At 39.4% G+C, this 19,792-nt stretch overlaps 1 protein-coding gene across 2 annotated transcripts in view; it reads left to right on the forward strand.

Moving 5' to 3' along the window:
• Positions 1–19,792, forward strand: part of ror1 (receptor tyrosine kinase-like orphan receptor 1) — a 95,479-nt gene that overhangs the window by 68,877 nt on the left and 6,810 nt on the right. Inside the window, exon 2 of one of the 2 annotated variants that reach the window (XM_038715314.1) lies at positions 15,721–15,783. The exons of the other annotated variant lie outside the window; for it this stretch is intronic. Coding sequence (XP_038571242.1) covers positions 15,721–15,783 — 63 coding nt within the window. The remainder of the gene's footprint in view (positions 1–15,720; positions 15,784–19,792) is intronic. 2 annotated transcript variants of the gene reach the window in all.

Below are 19,792 nucleotides of genomic sequence, written 5' to 3' on the forward strand. Positions count from 1 at the left end.
ATACATGGCTGCAGTAATGTATCATAAACCTTTGCTTTTTCACATTGCCATTACTGGTGAATCCAAAAGTAAACACACTAAGTAAACACGCTAAGCAGCGCACATGCAAACCTTCTAGCTGCAGAGCCTTAAGTAGATATCAGAGTATTATCTTAAAAACATCATCATGCTAATATTTTGAATTGTATTATGTAAGCCAAAATTGAAAATTAGATTAGGTTTGTTAATTGTAGATATATGGAAATCATATTTAGATTCATGTGATATTGGTCTTAGAAAGAGGGATTTAGGTTCTGTCTAGTGATGTTCTTCTACTTTCTCATTTTTGGTGGATCTCTGTGTGGCTTTGAGCTACATTTAAACTTAACCTCTCAAATTCCTTGTCAGTACCAGAAACAAGCCTTTGAAATGTTACTGGTGGGTCTTAAATTCCTAGTAAGTCTGACAGCTGAGAAAGCTGATTTGACTCATAGTAGAAACAGCAGGAAGAGCTGAATGCCCCAGTTTTTTCAGCATGCTGCCAGCCAGAGCACCGTCCAGTATAATCACATTTAGTTTCCCATTGAGAGAGACTTGTGAAGGCCTTGAGTATATCAAAATGTGTTGAGACACTTCATCAATATATCACGGCCTTTCCATACAAAGTGATGACAGGTGCACATTAAGAAATAGTTGTTAAGTCCAGCTGGTCTGCAGGTCTTTGTGAAGCAACATTTTCCTTCACTCTCTAGTCAGTTTTACTGTTTGTTTGGTTTTCTTTTGGGGGGGGGGGGGGGGGGGTAATTAACTCCACACCTTTTTGTTTCTCCACCACCTCCCCAGTTATTTCTCTCTCCACCACTGTTGATTGTCATCTACAATACAACATGAAACTGAATGACTCGTTCCAAAATGAACAAATTCTCCTGCAGATTTTTTATCTTCTTGCTTCTCTCTCCACCTGGCTGTCACATTTTCTGATATTAAAGGAAAACGAAACACACTGTACGGTCTCTTTACTACATGAAAACACTTAGTGAAAAAGGACTGCGTCTGTCTCCTTTTTAAAATCTGGGAATGACCTGGTGTGTTGGAGTCTGGTGATTGTCAGCCGTGGCTGCTCAGTTCAAAGGCTTTATGCTATATAATAATAGGCAGACAGACGAAGCTAACAGAGCCCATCCACCAGATGTGGAGTCTGACACACTCCAGTGTCTGTGCTGTCTGTCTGCAGCCTGCAGCTATACAATACACACACTGACAAGCAGGCAACATACATATACACACAGACACAACACAGTAGAATTAATAGGAAATCTCTATATGATCATAAAGAGGTTAGTTCTTCATAGCTCATTTTTCTGCCTCTATTTCGGTCTTTTTTTCTTTCTCCCTGCCACTGACCATTTCACAATCTATCAACCTAACATCCAATGTCTGGGTTCAGTTTATCCCCTAAATGGGTTCTTCCACCTTAAGCATCAGTTTTACGCCTTTCATAAAGCAGCTAAGAAAGCTGTGAAATAATTCTGACATAGCAGAACTGCGTGCGTCATTAGACTCCAACTGTATCATCAAAGACTTGGATAGAATTGGGAAAATTCCTTCATCTTTGTCCTAAACTCATGAAATATTGTTTTGTTCTCTCACAAACTATGCAGTTGCTTTGATCCAAAGTATTTTTGTGTCCACATTTGTCACTGCGGATCTTAAATGAGTGGACTTTCAGTAGCTTAGCAGCCCATTTTTCAACCTCTGTTTCTCTCTGTCTTTTGAAGAGGAGGGAGGATTGTTTATGTTAGCTTAAACCAGACCTGAGCCCATCATGGCTTTATTGCTTTGAAAAGGACCCAGGACACTGTATATAGTATGCTGGACTTGGAGAAAAACCATGGTAATGAAGTAAAACTACGCATGGGCAGGCTCTTTTCTTGCACAGAGAGCAGAGGGAAAGTGACAAGGCAGAGCAGAGAAAAGGACAGAGGATACTGCAGTTTTATGAGTTCCGATCCACCAAATGAAGCACCATGATAACATCAGGGCCCAATGATATTACTGTAAACATATTCCATATGCTCTTACTGTCTCCAGCTCCATCTCCTTCATTTCTCCTCTATGCCTGTCTCGCCCCATCTCTTTTGATTTCCTTTTTTTGCCTTTTTCTCACTCCTTGTCTCTCTTCCCGCTTCTCTCCTGCCCGCTTGTTGTTTTATTGAGGAATGCTCCACCGAGGAGACCATTTGATCTTAGTGCTGCTGTGACCTAAAGATGGAGGGAGGGATGGAGGAGTTTAAGACTGCATGTGTCCCCAATTACACCGCTGAGATGGCTGCTTCACTCAGCGACTGGTGGACGGAAAAGAGACGCCTAATCAAGGCCAGAGTACCCTAGCCTACTGCCAATTCTAACACATACATAGACACTGCACATGCATGACTGTAACACACTCACACAAGCTGACAGGAGCCTTCACTAGCTCACCACATTTGAAAGCTTATATTGCACACATTTTGTCGGCACACCCTTTCTCTTCCCTCCACAGCAGTCTCATAAAAATTGATTATAAATAATAGACATGACGCCATGTTACTGACACTAGTGTTCTTTTTGATGCAAACTAGCTAATGCACTCTTATCAGCAGGAAACCATTCTGGCATTTAGAGTCACTTTTTCCCTCTAACATACTGTATAGTTATGATAATGTTCATATATTCTTATAATTCCCCATAAAACTGAACATATTTCCTCATAATTATCAAATTAAATTAAGTTTTTACTGTACATCTATGGTAATGGATGTAAAGTCTGTAAAAAAGCAGTAAAAACACAAGCATGGGTTCAAAGGTCTGGCACATTGATGAGAAGTAGGGAGCAGGAATAACATATGAAGGTGCATAGCAGGCTGCGGGATCCTGCACTCAGAGGGATCTAACAGTTTTTCATCTCCACAACCTGGGAGATTCTGAACGGGAAATGAGCTAATACAATAGAGATCTTTGTGCCCGTAGTACTCCTTTAACACCTCTCTCTTTTCTGCGCCGCCATCTGTCTATCCTCCTTTCCATCGTCTGGGGTGGAGTTGGATCAGTTATGAAGTGTGTGTTTGAAAGAACAGGGTTTATGGAAGCTGAGGTGAGACTGTGTTTGGAGAAGCAAGCTGGGATGCTTTACAAGGTGTGCTTAGTCAGCCCCCACACCAGTCATCTGGTGAAATGAGATGGAAATTACAACAAGCTTTGGAAATGTGAGAAGAACTGTGATCATCTTTGTCTCTTGTGGCAGATTTCATGTCTCTCTCTGGCACTTTTACTCTTTTATGTATTTTTGCCCACTTTAATAATATCCAGGCTTTCTAAATCCCTCAGCCATCCCCACCCACTCTACTTTTTTTCTCCAGATTCAATCCACAAAGATGACTCTGAGTGGAAGTGTTTTCATATTCAGCACACAGTTGCAGCTATTGGAAAACTATGTCAAAGAAAGCGAGATCAGGCATGAAGTTCCTCCCAGCATGGTTATTTGTTTTGAACTGTATCTATGAGGCTTCATGCATCACTAATCATCCTCATAATAAATTGTGCTTGGTGCAAATTACAAATGAAGAGACAAACTTTAACTTGACTTTACTAAAACAAGATGATTTCCACTATGGGTTTCACTAGATGTATCCCTATCATTTACTAATAAATCATTTAAATGTATACACCCATATGCCTTATAGACCCCCCCCCCCCCCCCCATTTCTTAGGAATGTGAAACCAGATTCACGAACATTTTAACCAGTTTTTTTCACGGTGATTTTCTCCTTCAGATTGGAATTCAGGTCTCTGGTATCTTTTTCCATGCTGGTCTTTTCATCCCTCTGTGTATATTTTTCTTCACACTTTATTCTACTTTTCCTCCTCACACACTGATGACTCTTTCATTCAGTTTCTCAAAAATCTTCCAGTCTTTTTCCATTCAGCAAGTTTCCCACAACGTCAAATTTACCATATATCATCAACACAGTTTTCATCACTTACACTTTGTCTTGTCTTTTCCACTTTGGTTCTTCTTTCACATATTGTTGCCCTCTTTTTCCCCCAAACTGAGGCAGATCCAGAGCAGGTGTCCCCAGCCCCCCTCCCTCTTCCTAATATTAGAGATTGGTCGAAGGAGAATTGGAAATCGGGACTTCTTTCTCTACAACAGACACATTGTGTATATACACACAAAACAATTTTAGTCCATCTGGTTCTTCACTTATTAGGGCAGAAAATAAATTTTATTATAAGAAAATCCCTTTTGACAAATCCTTCCCATTAAGGGAGCCTTTTGGGCCCCTAAATCACCCAAATCCTCCCACATTTTTATTTATGTTTAATTTACAATTTTAATGTGATCAGGAAATTAAATACTTGTGCACTGTTCAGTGGAAAACTCAAAATTCTCTGCAAGCTGAAACACAATTTCAATTTACATTTCACTGCATATAGATGCAAAATATGTTGAAAAAAATGATTGACAGAACCGGATTCTGGACTGGCTTTTAACAATCGAAATGAAACTGTTTGTGCTTTTACAAAACATATTTAATACAAAAGTTAAATAAAGTTTTGTCTTTCTGGTGGCAATAATATTCAAGTAGTTATGTATTTTATTATCTCAGTTTTGAGTAAAAATGTTGGTGATATGCCAACACTGTAACCTTTATTGCAGAGGGCAGGTCATTAAAAGAGTGAAGATCCACAATTAGTCTTACATGAGATTTTACCACAGCCAGTTCCCTGACTTTTCTTTTTTTTTATTGGTCTGTATTATTATTATAGATGCCAGTGTTGTATGTATGTATTTACAAAATTGACAGGATAGGAGAGTTTAGTCTTGTGTTTCAGCCATAGATTAAGATTCTGGGTTGGGTCATGTAAAACCATGCTGAAACAAGTGACTGTTTTATAAACTTAAAGTCACAGCATTGCTGGTATGTCACATTACCATTATTTTTTCATGAGATGAACATTTACCACTGAATGAAACCACTCTGTTTGTCGCACACAACGGTAGCCTAAATGACTCATTATATGATCCTGACCAAACATTGTAGATAAATCGCAAAATTTAGAACTCAGACTTAATGTGGAGAAACTTCTAGGAGTAACTTCGGCTCTACTATCGTGAATATATTTTCCTTTATCCAGTTTTTACTTTTCAACATTTACAACCTGAACTAGGGTTGAGGGTTCATTTCGAATGCATGTCATATCTTGAATGAATACCATCAACTTGTTAAATAAATCTTGTCAACCACTGTTTGTATATTTTCATCATCATACTTTATCAGCATTTATGAAATATATGCAAAATCAGTTGGTATGTGAAAAGGCTCCAATTCCCTGACTCTAAATCTAAAGGGTTTTTTTGGGGGGGTTTTTTGCGGCAGCAGAGAGTGTTTTGCACAGTGTGGGTTTGTCTCTGGCTTGTCTTCAGCTCTCTCTTTGGGGACACAAAGCTCTCACTTCTCTTTCCCACCACTCATCTCTCCCATCATTTCTTTTCCTCTCTTCCAACCTTCTGTCTTCCTCATTAGCCGGCTACCTTTTCCTCTTGACAAGTGGAGGAATGCTGGTGCTTATTTTCTTAACCTGGGATGAGGAGAGCATCTATGTGATTGACAGGGAAGCGTGCTGGAAAGGCTCAGCGGTTCTCTGTTTGCCTCTGAGTCTTGCTGTTGGCAGCCCAGACTTGTCTCCAGTATAGAGCTGGAAAACCAAAGATTAAGAATAACACAGGACGTTTTTACTGGAATGAATATTTCTTTAGCGCTCATGGTGTTTCTTTCTCGCTTTCATCTCTCTCTGTCTTTGTCTCAACAGCATATCTCCCTGTCTCTTATTTCTTCCACGACATGTTCTGTGTTTGTCTCTATTTAAATGTCTTCCTCTTTCCCTGTCTAACTTTCTCTCTGGCCTGGAGTCATATTTCTTGTGGCTGAGTCTATTCTACAATGTCAATCATTGAGAGCTGACTGAGAGTCATGCGTTGATGGAGACATGATGTCTCATAGTCAGTTTCCCAGAAACATCCAAAAATTATTCAGACAATGTATCTGCGCAATCAGAAGCCAGCAATCAGTGGCCCGTTATAATAAGTAATAATAATAATAATAATAACTGTCGTAGTAAAGAGAATGTGCAAAGTTCTTAGTGGAAAACATCTACAGAGCTTAAAAAGCAAAAAAAGACTTTTTGTTTTGCTTAAATGATTGATAATACAATTATCTTAATTATGTTTGTAAATGCAAACAGAGAAATATGCACATGTGTACCAACTTGCATTATTTGATATATATGTGTGATTTTGCATATTTGTGTGTGTTTTTAAATTCATTCATGCTTTGAGAGTCAAAGCAACCATGACTATGGCCTGATGGAACACAGACCAGCAGTTTTCTGGCTAATATGATAATATTTTCCAAATGACATCATCATTGTGCTTAATGTGTCATTTAAACCCAACTTGTTGTTCACGCTCTGTTTCATTTATAGTATCTGGCCTAAATACTGTCATTGATTTAGGCTGGCCTGCCAACACTTTTCAGTCATTATACGTTCTGCAGACAAGGCGAGTGAGGAAATACCAACAGACGTAAAGACTGGTTATAGAATGATACCCAGCTCAACTGTAGTCATATGACGTCTAAATCTGAGTCACGTTTGAAATCCAGCAGCATTATCCTGGCGTTCCCAGATTCCATCTGCTGGGGCCTCTCCCTTTGAATTTGTCATCCTTGAGGAATCTGGGAATGCCGCAGTGAGATTGAGTGTGTATTTGTCCCTGGCTGCACCTGAGTGCACACACACGCACGCACGCACGCACGCACGCACGCACACACGCTCACACACACAATTTTGTCCAGCACACAAGCACAGGCAGGCATGCAACATGGCATGTGTCTTATCCACACCATTCACTCTGTTGGCACACATGATACTCTATTTATAGAAAAGTCACGTACAAAAAGCCATGCGAGATGACTATACCACACAGACAGCCTGACTGACTTCGGTTTTAGGTCTTAAATCTTACATTCCACACCTGACCCATGCTACAGAGGGATCTCAACATGGACATAACATTAATGTGCACTATATTCACATCATTAAATGTTATGCTCTGTCTGCACAATACACTGAAGTAGCACATCCTCTGCAGTAAAGTGACACACTAACATGCAGGTGTGATGACTCTATTCACATTCCACAGACAGACAAACAGACAGACGGCTATCTCTGCGGATTACGTCAAGGTCTCAGGGCTCAGTCTAACTGCTTGGAAGTGATCAGGTTTTCCAGAAAGCTGAGCGCTTACACACTCACACGCACACACTTGTGCTGGATCTGTCAGGTGAAAACAGATGAGCTGCACAGTAGGTGGCAACATGCTTGTGCACATCCCTCGCTAGTCAGCTTACACCATTGGTAACTGGAGCCGAGGGGAGCCTCGCCCAAAATGGGCTAACCAGGCCTTATATATATATCATTGTGGTTTCCATTGCAGAGTCTCACAGGGACAGCAGGGGCTTGTGCATCAGCCTGTTTAACCTTTGAGTAGTCAGGACCAAACAGGGCAAGGCAGGGTGTTAGCGGAGCACCGAATAAAGTTACTCTGGTTCTTTAAAGATTCTGTCATGACAAAACAGACAAATATGTAAGATGGACTATAGGTTAATATGAGCTAAGGTGCATAACACATTGCCAGCCTTACCCTGCGATGGAGGTGTGTGAATGTACCTTCACTGTACATAAATCCCAATAGTCTTAAATTCATTCCCAAGCTCCATCCCTCTGTCAAGTTTGCTTGCTGTTTGTTTGCTTGGGTTTCTTTGGCACAGGTTTCCTCCCATATTTCAAAAATATGCAAGAAGTCTGGTGGACTGGAAACTTTAAACTACGCATGGGTACAAATGAATGAGCGCTAAAGCTAGTCTACTGTGTGTGGCTGAATCAATATCACAATAGTAATTGAGAGTATTTTATAGATTTGTTCCCAATTCCCGTGTATCTATCTAGCTATGGCAAAGATATGCACATTCACCCCCTAAAATGAGCAAACTGATGCTAAGTTCAGTTAACTTTGTCCCACCCATTGGACAAAACTTTACACATAAAACAATAACTTTTAATTTTACTCCATTTTGATGAGACTGATTAGTTTTTAAATTAGAATTTGCTTGGAATGTTCTTAATTGAAAGAAAAATCACTATCACTTTATTATCATATGATTCTACTGAAGGTCGATTGGAAGTAAATAAATGATAATACTGAGTTATGTCCAGCCCTTGTGTGAGTTAATTGACATCCTAATAAAGTACAAAGGTTACAGTACTAGAGTAGCCTTCATACTGTACTAGATTTTCAGGATACAGTATGACCTGGCATTGGTTAATGTCATTAAGCGTTGCGAGGGAGAGGCGCTACTCTTGTGTAGCATAGAACTACTGTAGGGTTACAGTACATGTAGTGGGAGCACTATCCCCCCATTTGTGTGGCTAATGGAGTGGTGGTGGAGATTGGGAGATGAAATTAAACTATTGGTATAGATTAGAAAATCTCATTTTGCTTGTCACTTCCATAGAGGCCAGATGACCGTCTGCTTCAGACTGGGTGGTTATAATGATTCAGTGTCTTTTTCTTAAGGACTTCACCCTGCTGTCCACTCAGCCATGCTCTCCACCACGGACTGAGGAATGCTGGGTAGTGACAGTTGTTGGTGTGAGTGATGCTGTGAGATAATTTTCAGCGAAGTGACAAGCTGCTGTTAAAAGGAATCTTCTCACCACTTGTTGGTCTGTGTCAGCTTTTAGCTTATTCTTGGTGTACTCAGGTTTCCTCTGAAGTAGCTCTGCAGCAATGTAAAAACCCAAAGTGGTTTGGAGTTCAGATTAAATGTTCGATAGGTTTATGCTACAATACAGCTACATATTCAAACCCGTGTCTCGGGAACAAAAAAAAAAATAAAGATACATTTTTACAAAGCTAAGACTTGAGAACCCTTTTTTGCTATTTAATGCTAGCGTCTTTGAACAATGTCTCCAGAAAGTACAAGCTCCATAATATTTTTAAAAATATTTTGTATGTGCAAGTTTTACAAAAGAGCCAGTTTCCCCCAACATTTGTTGAGATTTATTTGTGATCAAGCCAAACTATAATTCCAAATACAATACAGCCTTCCAAAGCATGTAGTATAAGCTGCATAAAACCTCCTCCCTGCTCAGCTCTGTGTGATTTTGAAGGGTAAGTTATTTTTAAATTGTGCTTTTTCATGTTAAAGCACATGTCTATTGCAACTTGAGCTCTTTATTTCTCTTGTCTATTGTTCTAATCCAAAAAGAGCCTTGTCACGCAGCCTCCTGTCATCTACCCTGCTCACATCTCTCTACCCCTTTCAGCCCCCCCCCCCCCCCCCTTTCTCACCCCCCTTTCTCACCCCCTTCTGTGGTCTTATAAGGTTACAGAACAGAACTTTCTGAGGCAATACAGGACTGTGTGTGTGTGTGTGAGTACTGTGTTCTTTGGTCCATGATGTCCTCAGGTGAACACTCTCAGTCCCTAAACTGGGCCTGCTTTTATTCCTCTTTATGCTCCAGTTGAGCCTGGGAACAAACACCTGCACACACACACACGCACACACGCAGGTGCAGCTATTCAAGCTTACACACACACATGCAAAGTTACACATCGGCTATGTCCGAAGTCACTCTCTATTTACTAGATAGTGATTAGTACTAACTATTTTAGGGTTTAATACAGTTTTGGTAGTTTTGGCATTATTTGTATTTGTAATAAAAACATCTTACTTACCAAGTCGGGAACACATTGACACACCTAAAAAGAAGTCAAAGGGCAAGAAACACAAGAATTCAAACTCATTTTAATCAAACCCTCAAATTTAGTTGGAACAGAAAATAAAGGCAAACAGTGAAGTTATTTCCCAAACAGTCAACAGTATGTTGTACATCTACCACAGGTTACGGACTAACTTCCTGGTACATTTTTTTATCTACTTTACTTGCCACAGTTGTGTACACACTAAATGTTCCTGTGCAAAAGTTGAGTTAATTATGGAAATGATGCCCTCACTTTCTATCTCGCCTTCATATAAAGTGTTTTTCAGATAATTGGGCTGATCCCTTGGCTTTACAACATGTCAAATCATGTTGTAACTGTTTGCATTTCCTGCCCAGATCTCAGCATTACTTTGGCAACGACAATGTTATCAAATCTTGTAGAAATGGTCAAAACTATGGAAATAAGAACCAAGTTGTAATGAACTGGTATTTCAGTCAGTAGAATTACCATCTACCTACATATTTCCTGTATCCTCATCTGTCCATTGACTCTATGATGCCCTTGTATGACCAGGTTATTTACACAATGACATTGAATAAACTCTCCAGCCAACACAAACCTTCACTCTGCCTGGTGGAACAGAAGCCCACTTCTTAAAAAACTGATTTTATGAGTGCCTTCACTCTGTATTTGTTTTACTTTCTCTCTTGTTGTCTTTTTTTCTGCACTCTCACATTTTCCAAGTCTTCTTCCCTCCATTTATCTCCATGTTCTCTACTCCACTTTTCTTCTCTTACCTCTTCTCTCCCTCTTGGCATAAAAAATCTTTATTCTCTCAAATCCCTGTCCTTTCGCCAAGAGTGTAGCTTTCCACTCATTTTCAAATCTTGAGCCTAATTGTGCTAATAATTCATTAAGGCAGCTCAGCTTGAAATGCTGCTTTGTCTCGTTCTGGATACAGACCACAGTGGGAGATTATCTGTTTATTTCAATCTTCTCACTGTCTGTAACTGCATAGTTGGTAATACAAGAAGAATAGTTGTTCACATACATATTTGTACCATTTCAAGTGGCTTAGGGAAAAATCTAAGCAAGATTAGGGGGAGATTGGCGAGAGAAGAAGAGAGAAAGAAACTTGGTGGATGGAAAGAAAGAAGACAAATTGGAGAAGGAAATTATTATAATTCCTGATTTTTCCTCATCTTCACATTTCTCTCTTTCACCTCTTTAAGGCAGATATATGACATAGCTGTGTTGTGAAAATGGTGGGTTTGCTGTTCTTCCAGATAACCCCAGAGTTAGGTCAGTTTTCCAGCTAATGGGGAAGGAAGAGGACCTTGGGAGAGGCCCTAATAACAGAGCGGGATGGCTTATACATCAGTCTCACTCACCACACCAACCAGCCTGGCTCCAAACACAGCCCCCCAGACCATATAACAGCACATTAGTTGCAACGCATAACCGCTCAAATTGAACATTTCTGATTTTGGTTCAGCTTTACCCTCTGAGGCTCCCTCTTTCTCACTTTCTCCTTCCCTTATCTTTACTTTACTTCAGGCCTCTCCTTCATTCCCATGCCTTTAAGTTTGAGGTTCTTCACTAATTCCCATACACTGCTGTAACAGTAAAGTCACACCAAATTCTCAGAGCTTTATAGGGGTTAAGCTCATGTCCCTGCGTGATTTTTATCATCACAAGCCAAATACAGCTGGATGAGGATCAAAGGCTGCTCTCATGGAACATTTCTGTGCGGAGATTTGTTGTCTGGACTTCTCAAAGGCACCTTCATGTTAACCATTTACTGTATATTTTGCCACTAGGATGGCAATTGAGTGCCACTCAGTTGCAAATGAAAAAAAGGTTCCAAAACTTTCAAAAAGTGATATTATAATGGTTGTCAAACATCCAGATTTTTGATGTGTGTACACTGACCATACCAATATGGCCTTTAAATATCACTACTGACATGCGGTTGAAATATGTGCATGGCTCTATAATCCAGCGTTATATTGCTTTTTAAGGTACTAAGGTAATTAGGGTTTTTAACAGTTGAGATAATCGTTGTTTAATAAAAAACAATGGGCAGAGATGGTATCAGTGCACAAAGTGGTTCTGGGTCTCCATGCATCCTGGAAAAAGACAGTTGACCAATTCTCCAAGCATGAAAAACACCTGTAAAAAAAAGAATTTTGTGTTGTCCTGGAGAATTATTTTAACATTTATTATGGGAACTTTAACACATCCCCGAGACATGTCATATCACATGTTGGACAACAAGAATGAAGAGGAAGCCTGGGTCCAAAAAAAAATTAATGAAGCCCAGCTGTATGTGCATCAAATACCAGCTAAAATCTGGCTAACGACGCTTTTTTTTGCTTTGCTAGAATTGTCTTTTCAAACTCAATGCTACAATTAGGTAAAATGGACCGTAACATGCCATGAAACCTTTTAGCCGTAGCTCACAGTGGGTTGTGATTAGCTTTGTTAGTAAAGAGGCTAACATACAGTGTGATTTATTCCACGGCTTGGTTTAATTTCCTATTGTGACATGTTCTTTAGAACAATTAACTTTTGATATTTGCACACGTGTTTATATATAAGTTTTTTGAAGGTATTGCACTTGCATATCAATACACCAAGTTTGTTGTGACAATTAAAGAAAGTGTGGCGCTGTGACAGTGGACATACATTAGAGCTAAAGACCACAGTGATTTTAGAAAGCTAACGTTCAGCAGAATGCTGGAATTTGTCAGTAGCCAAAATTGTTGGCTAGTATTTGTGTTGAGGCTATTCAGTTAGTGGTGTAAAGGCAGCAGAGGAAAAAATATTATTCATAAGAATAACACTTGCCAAGCATAGAACACAAAGGTCTTTCCAAAAGAAAATCACAAAAAACAATGGCAGTATTATTAAAAAAAATAACAGTAGTAAAACAATCCAAGATCAATTTGTCATTATTTCTACAGATGTAATAGATGATTTCATAGATAAGTTACAGACACAGACTGCACATCTTTTAAATCAGACCACTGCAGAGAGGAACATACTACTGTATGACATGATCCCTGTCTGTCATACCAGCTAGATCATCACTGAAAATGTTGTGAAAAGTCCTGGAAAATGATCTCAAAAAATGGTGGGAACCCTGATATTATTGTTACAAAAACAATATGTCACCTCAATACTTAAATTTTGGTAGGTAATTAAAATTGCCATCGTTGCTAACGATGATGAAGATGCTAACCATGAGCTCAGGTCAAAGTCAGACCCTTTTTCAGAAACTAGTATCAGTCTTTATTTCATCTGAAATTAACAAAATTGAAAGAAACATTTTTTTCTACTATAATCTAAACTTTTCAGTGATTCATACTGGCATCCAGCATCCTTATAATACACTCTTCCAGTTAACATATGGGAGACAATCAGTATCATGATCCAGTCAGGGGCTAGAATGATAACTGCAAGAACCACTGATCTAAACTGACACAGGTGCTGTGAAAGGGCCTATTTTTAGGCCGTCATTAATAAATGGATGTAATACAATTGCTTCCCTCTGTTACAGAGAAACATTAGAAAGCTAATCTCAAAATTACTCTGCAAATCATCCCAGATATTCCAGATGATTGTCTCAGTGAAAGAGAACTAACAGATGTGACCTAAATAGAGGAGAAATAAAGTGGAAAAGAGAGAAATTGAAGAAAATGAACTTCTGATTAACTTCTCATCAAGTTGGACAATGGCCTTATCTGCAAAAGTAATATCAATAAAATCACCTGTGCCACTGTTTGCTCCTGGAAAGAAAAATCCTAAGAGTAGACAGACCCAAAATTGCAGTAAGTAAAAAATACTGTTCCTGAAAATACTACATTTTAGATTCTATTTATATTATATTCTTCTGAAAATTGTGCAACTTTGCTTTCTCCATATAATTTTTATAAATTTCCTCATGGTACTGCTTTCCCTCTCCCCTCCTCATTCCCCTGTATTCCCATGTCCAGCCCCTCTATTGAACTCTCACCTGGCTGCACTTGGCTAGCTTTGTGTTAGTGGAGCTAGTGAGCTGCAACATCCCCTCTCCTCTGTCCTTTGTAAACCACAAGAGCTTGTGTTTCTTTAAGCCTATCAACCCAGAACACAGTAAGAATTTAGACTCACCTTGGGGCCAAGACTCGCTATAATACATTAAGCTATACTAGACAGTATAATGCAATGCATCATGTTGGGAGCCTACTGGAACAAATCAGCAAGTAATTTTGGGTCCCATAATAAAACTCAAAAACATGAAAACAAAGATGAAGATATTCTCAAGAAGGGACAACAAAATAGTTAGCAGAGGTTATTAGTTATTGTTTGAATAGAAATTGAACATCAGTTTAATAAAGAGATATTATAATGAACACGCACTTATCTTTATTGCATATTAAACCTGCAGTGTTACATAGTTTGTAAAAATCTTGAATAACTCATAAAGCTGCCAGCCTGTTGTTGTGGGCCTGTTCCTTAGCCTCCAGACACCCTCACTAACATGTGCAGAGGCCCAAAGCGCTGCTCATTAACAAAGCTCATTTCACAAGCACCACCACATGTTACCATCCTGTCACAGCACGTGAGAAACAACACATTATCACCAAATTAACATGACTCTGTGTCAGACACCTGGTCCTGTTTGACTGCAGACTTGCTCTCCTCACACTCCCCGACTGTCAGCCTGCACGCCACATATGACAATAATGTTTTCAAGTTGTAAATTCAGGAATAAATGGTTTATAAGCTTATCTTTCATTTTAGATGTGTTGCTAAAACACATTCAAGTACTGGATGAACAGGGAGGGTTTGTACAGTTGTGTCACTGCACATGCTTGCATTTTTTGCAATGTGAATGTGCGACGCATGCCGTCAGTTGGCTGGCAGCCATTTGATCATTCATCACATTAAACTATGCCAGCCTGCACTCACAGATACACACAGACACTGGGTCAGCCTGAAAAGCTGAATTCACTGTAACGGTGGGATAATTTATGAGTGTTGAATATTTGTCAGTTGTCCACAGAATCAGGAAAGATGAAACCGTTTCAGGTTCCATCCTTCTCAGTCCAGCATGTTTAAGTCCTGTACGGGCCTTTTCATTTGTCTGGAATCACCTTATGACCTGTGTCAGTGCAAACTGAAGCCCATTTTCTGTCTCCTCTCTCCTGTAATGAAAAGCAGAGGGCTGCTCTGTCGTCAGCTGGTAATAATGCAGCATTAGGGTCCACATGGCTCGCTGAAGGGCTCCCTGTTATACATTTAAACCTTTGATCTACAACAGCAAATGTACAAGGCTATCACCAGTGTTTTGCTGGATGGAAGATGGAAAAATTGTGTTTGTATTCATTGTTTTACCTAGAATAGGCTGCAACATTGTGATTATTTATTGTTTATTTCCTAAATAATATAATTAAAGCAGCATTAGTCATCACATTAATGTTTACTTTGTAATTTGACTTTGTTGGACTTAAATATAGCCTTTCTGCGGTTTTAAATTTAGAGACATCATATTGGCACAGAAGGTCTGCGCAAGAGCACTGTGACTGTTGTTGCATTTATTGTTGTTGTGTTTAGCATTGGGTTGGTAATTTACATACTCTGATCCAAATTGAACATGTTATTGTCTGCTGTAGCCGCTACACTGGCGCAGAACCAAGGATTTAATTTCCTGAGAAATGTTTCCACGCATTGTTTTTCTCATTGAAGTCCCAGCCGCACATTTAAGTTTCATCACAGAGAATGGGGAAGCTGCTGACTATGTATAGTTTTCATAGTTTGTAGTATGTTCTTGAGTTGGAGTAGAACTAGTGAAATAGAAATGGAAAGTGGGAGGACACAACAGTCAAAAACATGCTAATAGTCTTCTTCATTTCCTCTGTTTACAGGGTCTGAGTTTCCCCAAGACCCGAGTGTGCTAGCTACCACTACATGGAACACCTCTAGTGATGGTAAATGCAAACACATAAACACAAACACAATATGCAGGACTCAGTTTCAACACATCCTTAACAAACTTCTTTTCAGCAACATTCTAAAAGCTCTGAACACATCTGTTACAAGCAAAACATGATGATATGTTCACAGTTAACATATCATATTAACAGAAAATAACTGTAACCCCAGTTGTGTTGTCTGAAATTACATTCAGTGATGTGTTAGAAATTACACATCCTCTGTGAGTGGTCACCTTCAGCAACCCAGACAGCACCCATTGTCCCAGGATAGGCCACTATAGAGGATAATTGATGGAACAAATTACACATTGATCTACTCAACATGTGGGAATACAGCCACAGGTGCACTGCATTTCCCTAATTTCCACTGACCTACTTTTAGTTTTCTCTTAAGCAAACGCTACATTTGGAGTTTCAAAATGTGCTGATGCTCTCACTACATCTTCTCACACATTGAAGTATCTTTCAGCCCAACTTCCATGGTGACCCACCTACTTCATCAACTTGCTTAGTTACTCTGCCAGGCAACCTCTTCCCATTTGGGGAAAATATAGGAAGTTCGTGTGAAGGAGAAATTTAGTTGTTTGAAGATGTGCTGCAGGAGAAAATCACTGGACATACACTGAACAAAATTATAAATGCAACACTTTTGTTTTTGCCCCCATTCATCATGAGCTGAAATGAAAGATCTAAGACTTTCTCTATGTACACAAAAGGCCTATTTCTCTCAAATATTATTCACAAATCTGTCAAAATCTGTGTTAGTAAGCACTTCTCCTTTGCTGAGATAATCCATCCACCTCACAGGTGTGGCATATCAAGATGCTGATCAGACAGCATTGTGTGTGTGTGTGTGTAATCAATATATAATACTCAATACATAATTTCTTTTACGTTTGACAAGAAAGCCCAAGAAAATTGAGATGCATTGTGGGAATAAAAATGCCTTAAAGGCTGGTTGGTTCTCACTCAAAGCTATGGTCAGCTTATTCCTTCCCTTCCTTAATAAGGAAGGAAAATTCTTGCCAGTTTATTAAAATTATGTATTATGTGGTGAGGATGGCCACGTCTCCTGGAGCTGCCCAGTTTTAGATCAGCAGATCCTGACAGAGGAATCCTCTGTTAGCACTGCAGGAATGACTGAGTCAGATCCATAAAGTTTACTGGATATATCCTTAACAATGTTAACCAGAGTTATCAGTCAAATCTCGCTCTCTCTTCTCCATTTCCCCTGGGCTTGGATAGCCAACATCCGCCAAATCCCCCAAGAAGATACCTCAACATGAGGCTTTATTGAACTTGACCTTTTTTTTTGCTCTCTCATTTTGTCTGTTTAGTTTAATTCATCTCTTGTAAAGCCAAGTCTCCCACAACATCCGTCCCACAGCAGATTCTGTGTACACAAAAACAGACATTGTTAAACATACAGGCAAGAACTAAGACAGTAGTTTCTGGAGGATGGAGCAGTTTATGTAGTCAAGATAATGATTATAGTGACCAACCAAAGATGTTTAAAAGGTCCTAAATACAGTGATGAGTAGTTATAAACAAATCATAGAAACAGCTTTATTTATCCACAACAACATGGAATATTAAAACCTACAAAGGCTGCACGTGTGTATGCTCGCGCCCCTGTGTTCATAGTAGTGTAGCTGTGTGTGTGTCATTTTGAGCTCAGCCCATGACTAACATCTGTTTCTTATCTGATGGATGGATGGTGATTGCACCACTTGTTTTGTCTGCAGGCAGGGAATGGTTTTGATTGACCAAGCAGACAGCATTCAGGTAGCGTGGCTCTATCAGTATGCATCAGTAGCAGGAAGTTATCATGCTGAAAGAGGCTCATTATTGGGCTGAAATCAGGGTGATGATAGTTTACTGAACTTGTTTTCCCTGGGGTTTCATTCTTCCTTTCGTTTTCTTTGTTTCATTTGACCCATTTTGCTTCCCTTACTTCATTTCCTTGCTCTCTTTCTCTGTTGGAGAGTGACCCAACTTTAATGAAATTCACCTTTAGCCATAGCTGGCAGTTACAGTCCCAGCTTCGTATGTTTAGTTAGCTGTACAGCCACTCAGGTTTCTGTGCCGGCATCTTGCTGAGAGCAGCCTGCTTCAGATTTACTCATGTGCGTTATTGAGTATAGACATATATTCACATATAGAATGCAATGTTGCTGGTGAAATGAAAAGGTATTGTGCAACTTAGAACATGCATGATTTGTGTGTTGTGGGTGTGTGTGTGTGTGTGTGTTTACATTTGTGTGCCTGCGTGTGAGTGTTTGATTGTACAGAACCAAATGCCGGTTGTTGATAGGGCACAATTTAGTCGCTTGCCACATTAAAGGTACAGTCCACAGCAATGGTTTGAGTTTCACAGTACTCCTGGTGCCAAATACCACAACACTCACCACAAGACAATTACATACAGAGTGGCTTTGTTACACAGATACTGGCAGGACTTCTTTCTCTTTCTCTTTCTCCTCCTCCTACCTCTCATCTCATCGTCTCTTCTTGTCTTTTCTTTACCTTCCTCTGGTCCCCGCTGCTTTATTGTCAGTTATTATAATAGCTAATGAAGTGTGCAGGCACACAGCTCCAAAGACCATTTTCTTTTCCATCAACTCAACTAATGAGATGGTGATAAAGTGACCTTCTTGCCTTCAGCAAAACATGCATGTCTTTTAAAAGGGAGTCTGTTCTAATTTAATATATAAAGTACCTTATAGATAATATAGTCACATTCAACAGGCACATTAAGGCAGTGAGGTGCATGTAAGCAAGATTCGTCCCACTGCACTATTAACGGTGTATAGGCACAGATTCCCAGCAGACCCCTCATGACTTTGTTTTGATAGTAGTCATGTCAAAATGAAATCCACACCCACACACAGAAGCAAGCATGCACAAACACACTGTCATGCACAATCATGGAGACAATTGCATCACCAGTAGTAATGACCTCCAGGTTTACCAGTGCGTGCACCCCGTGATACTGTTATTTCTTTGTGTGTGCCTAAGGGAGTGTTACAACCTTTTTCCTTGTCTTATCTGAGACACACATTACACACACCTACAACCTAAAATCATGTCCCTCAAAGTTTGGTGATTATAATTTTCTATATGTACTGCATTTATATAGCAATTTGATCCAAAGTGCTTTACAGTTTGCCTCAAACACACACACGTGAGTTGGTTAATGTGACAAATTCAGTGTATTCAACACAGCAGAGTTATCTCTTCCATCTCAGTACTCATACTGTTGTCTCATGACATTTAAAGTGATTACAAATGGTCACATAATTAGACCCTGCAGATTAAATTGAAAAATAAAGATAAACAGCTGAGTAAACAAGTTATGAAAGGAATCAAGTTACACAAATTAACTGCAGAAACTGGTGCACTTAATATTTTCTTTCATTCAGCCTCTCGCCCACACATTGCACATAATATTTGTGTTTTTTCATTCTCTTCTGTCAGAACATCTCTTGGCTTATAATCATCAGAATTTGTCCAGGATATCAATTATGCACCCTCAATTATATGCCACCTATTGTGTTTATTATCAAATTTTGTCTTGATAATCCATTTACATGGCTTGTTAAAGCAAACCGAGGACAAATGAGTCTATGTTGGTTAGGGGTGGGAATCTCTAAGCACCTCACAATTCGATTACGATTCTGGGGTGCGATGCAATTATTAAACAATTATCAATGCATCTTGATGCATCTTTTTTTCTTGAAGCATAAAATCCAAAAGAAATGTCTCCTCAATTACTTAAAAGGACTAGTTTGCATCCCTAATTTACTTTTACCAGGCTTGATTCCTCCTCGTCACCACCGTCCTTTTTTGAACCAGCTTTCAGACCTCTGAAAACTGAAATATTTAACAGGATGTAACATACAGTATGTGTACAGGATAGAGCTGTACACCTATTTAGCTCATACCTGATGTTCTCAACCGTGGGACTTTGTTACTAATTTAGCTGACGTTAACTTAGATAGCA

Source organism: Micropterus salmoides, unplaced genomic scaffold (assembly GCF_014851395.1).
Source record: "Micropterus salmoides isolate LMB-PRFRI ecotype aquatic unplaced genomic scaffold, ASM1485139v1 Ms_hic_scaffold_13, whole genome shotgun sequence".
NCBI classification, from domain to species: Eukaryota; Metazoa; Chordata; class Actinopteri; order Centrarchiformes; family Centrarchidae; genus Micropterus; species Micropterus salmoides.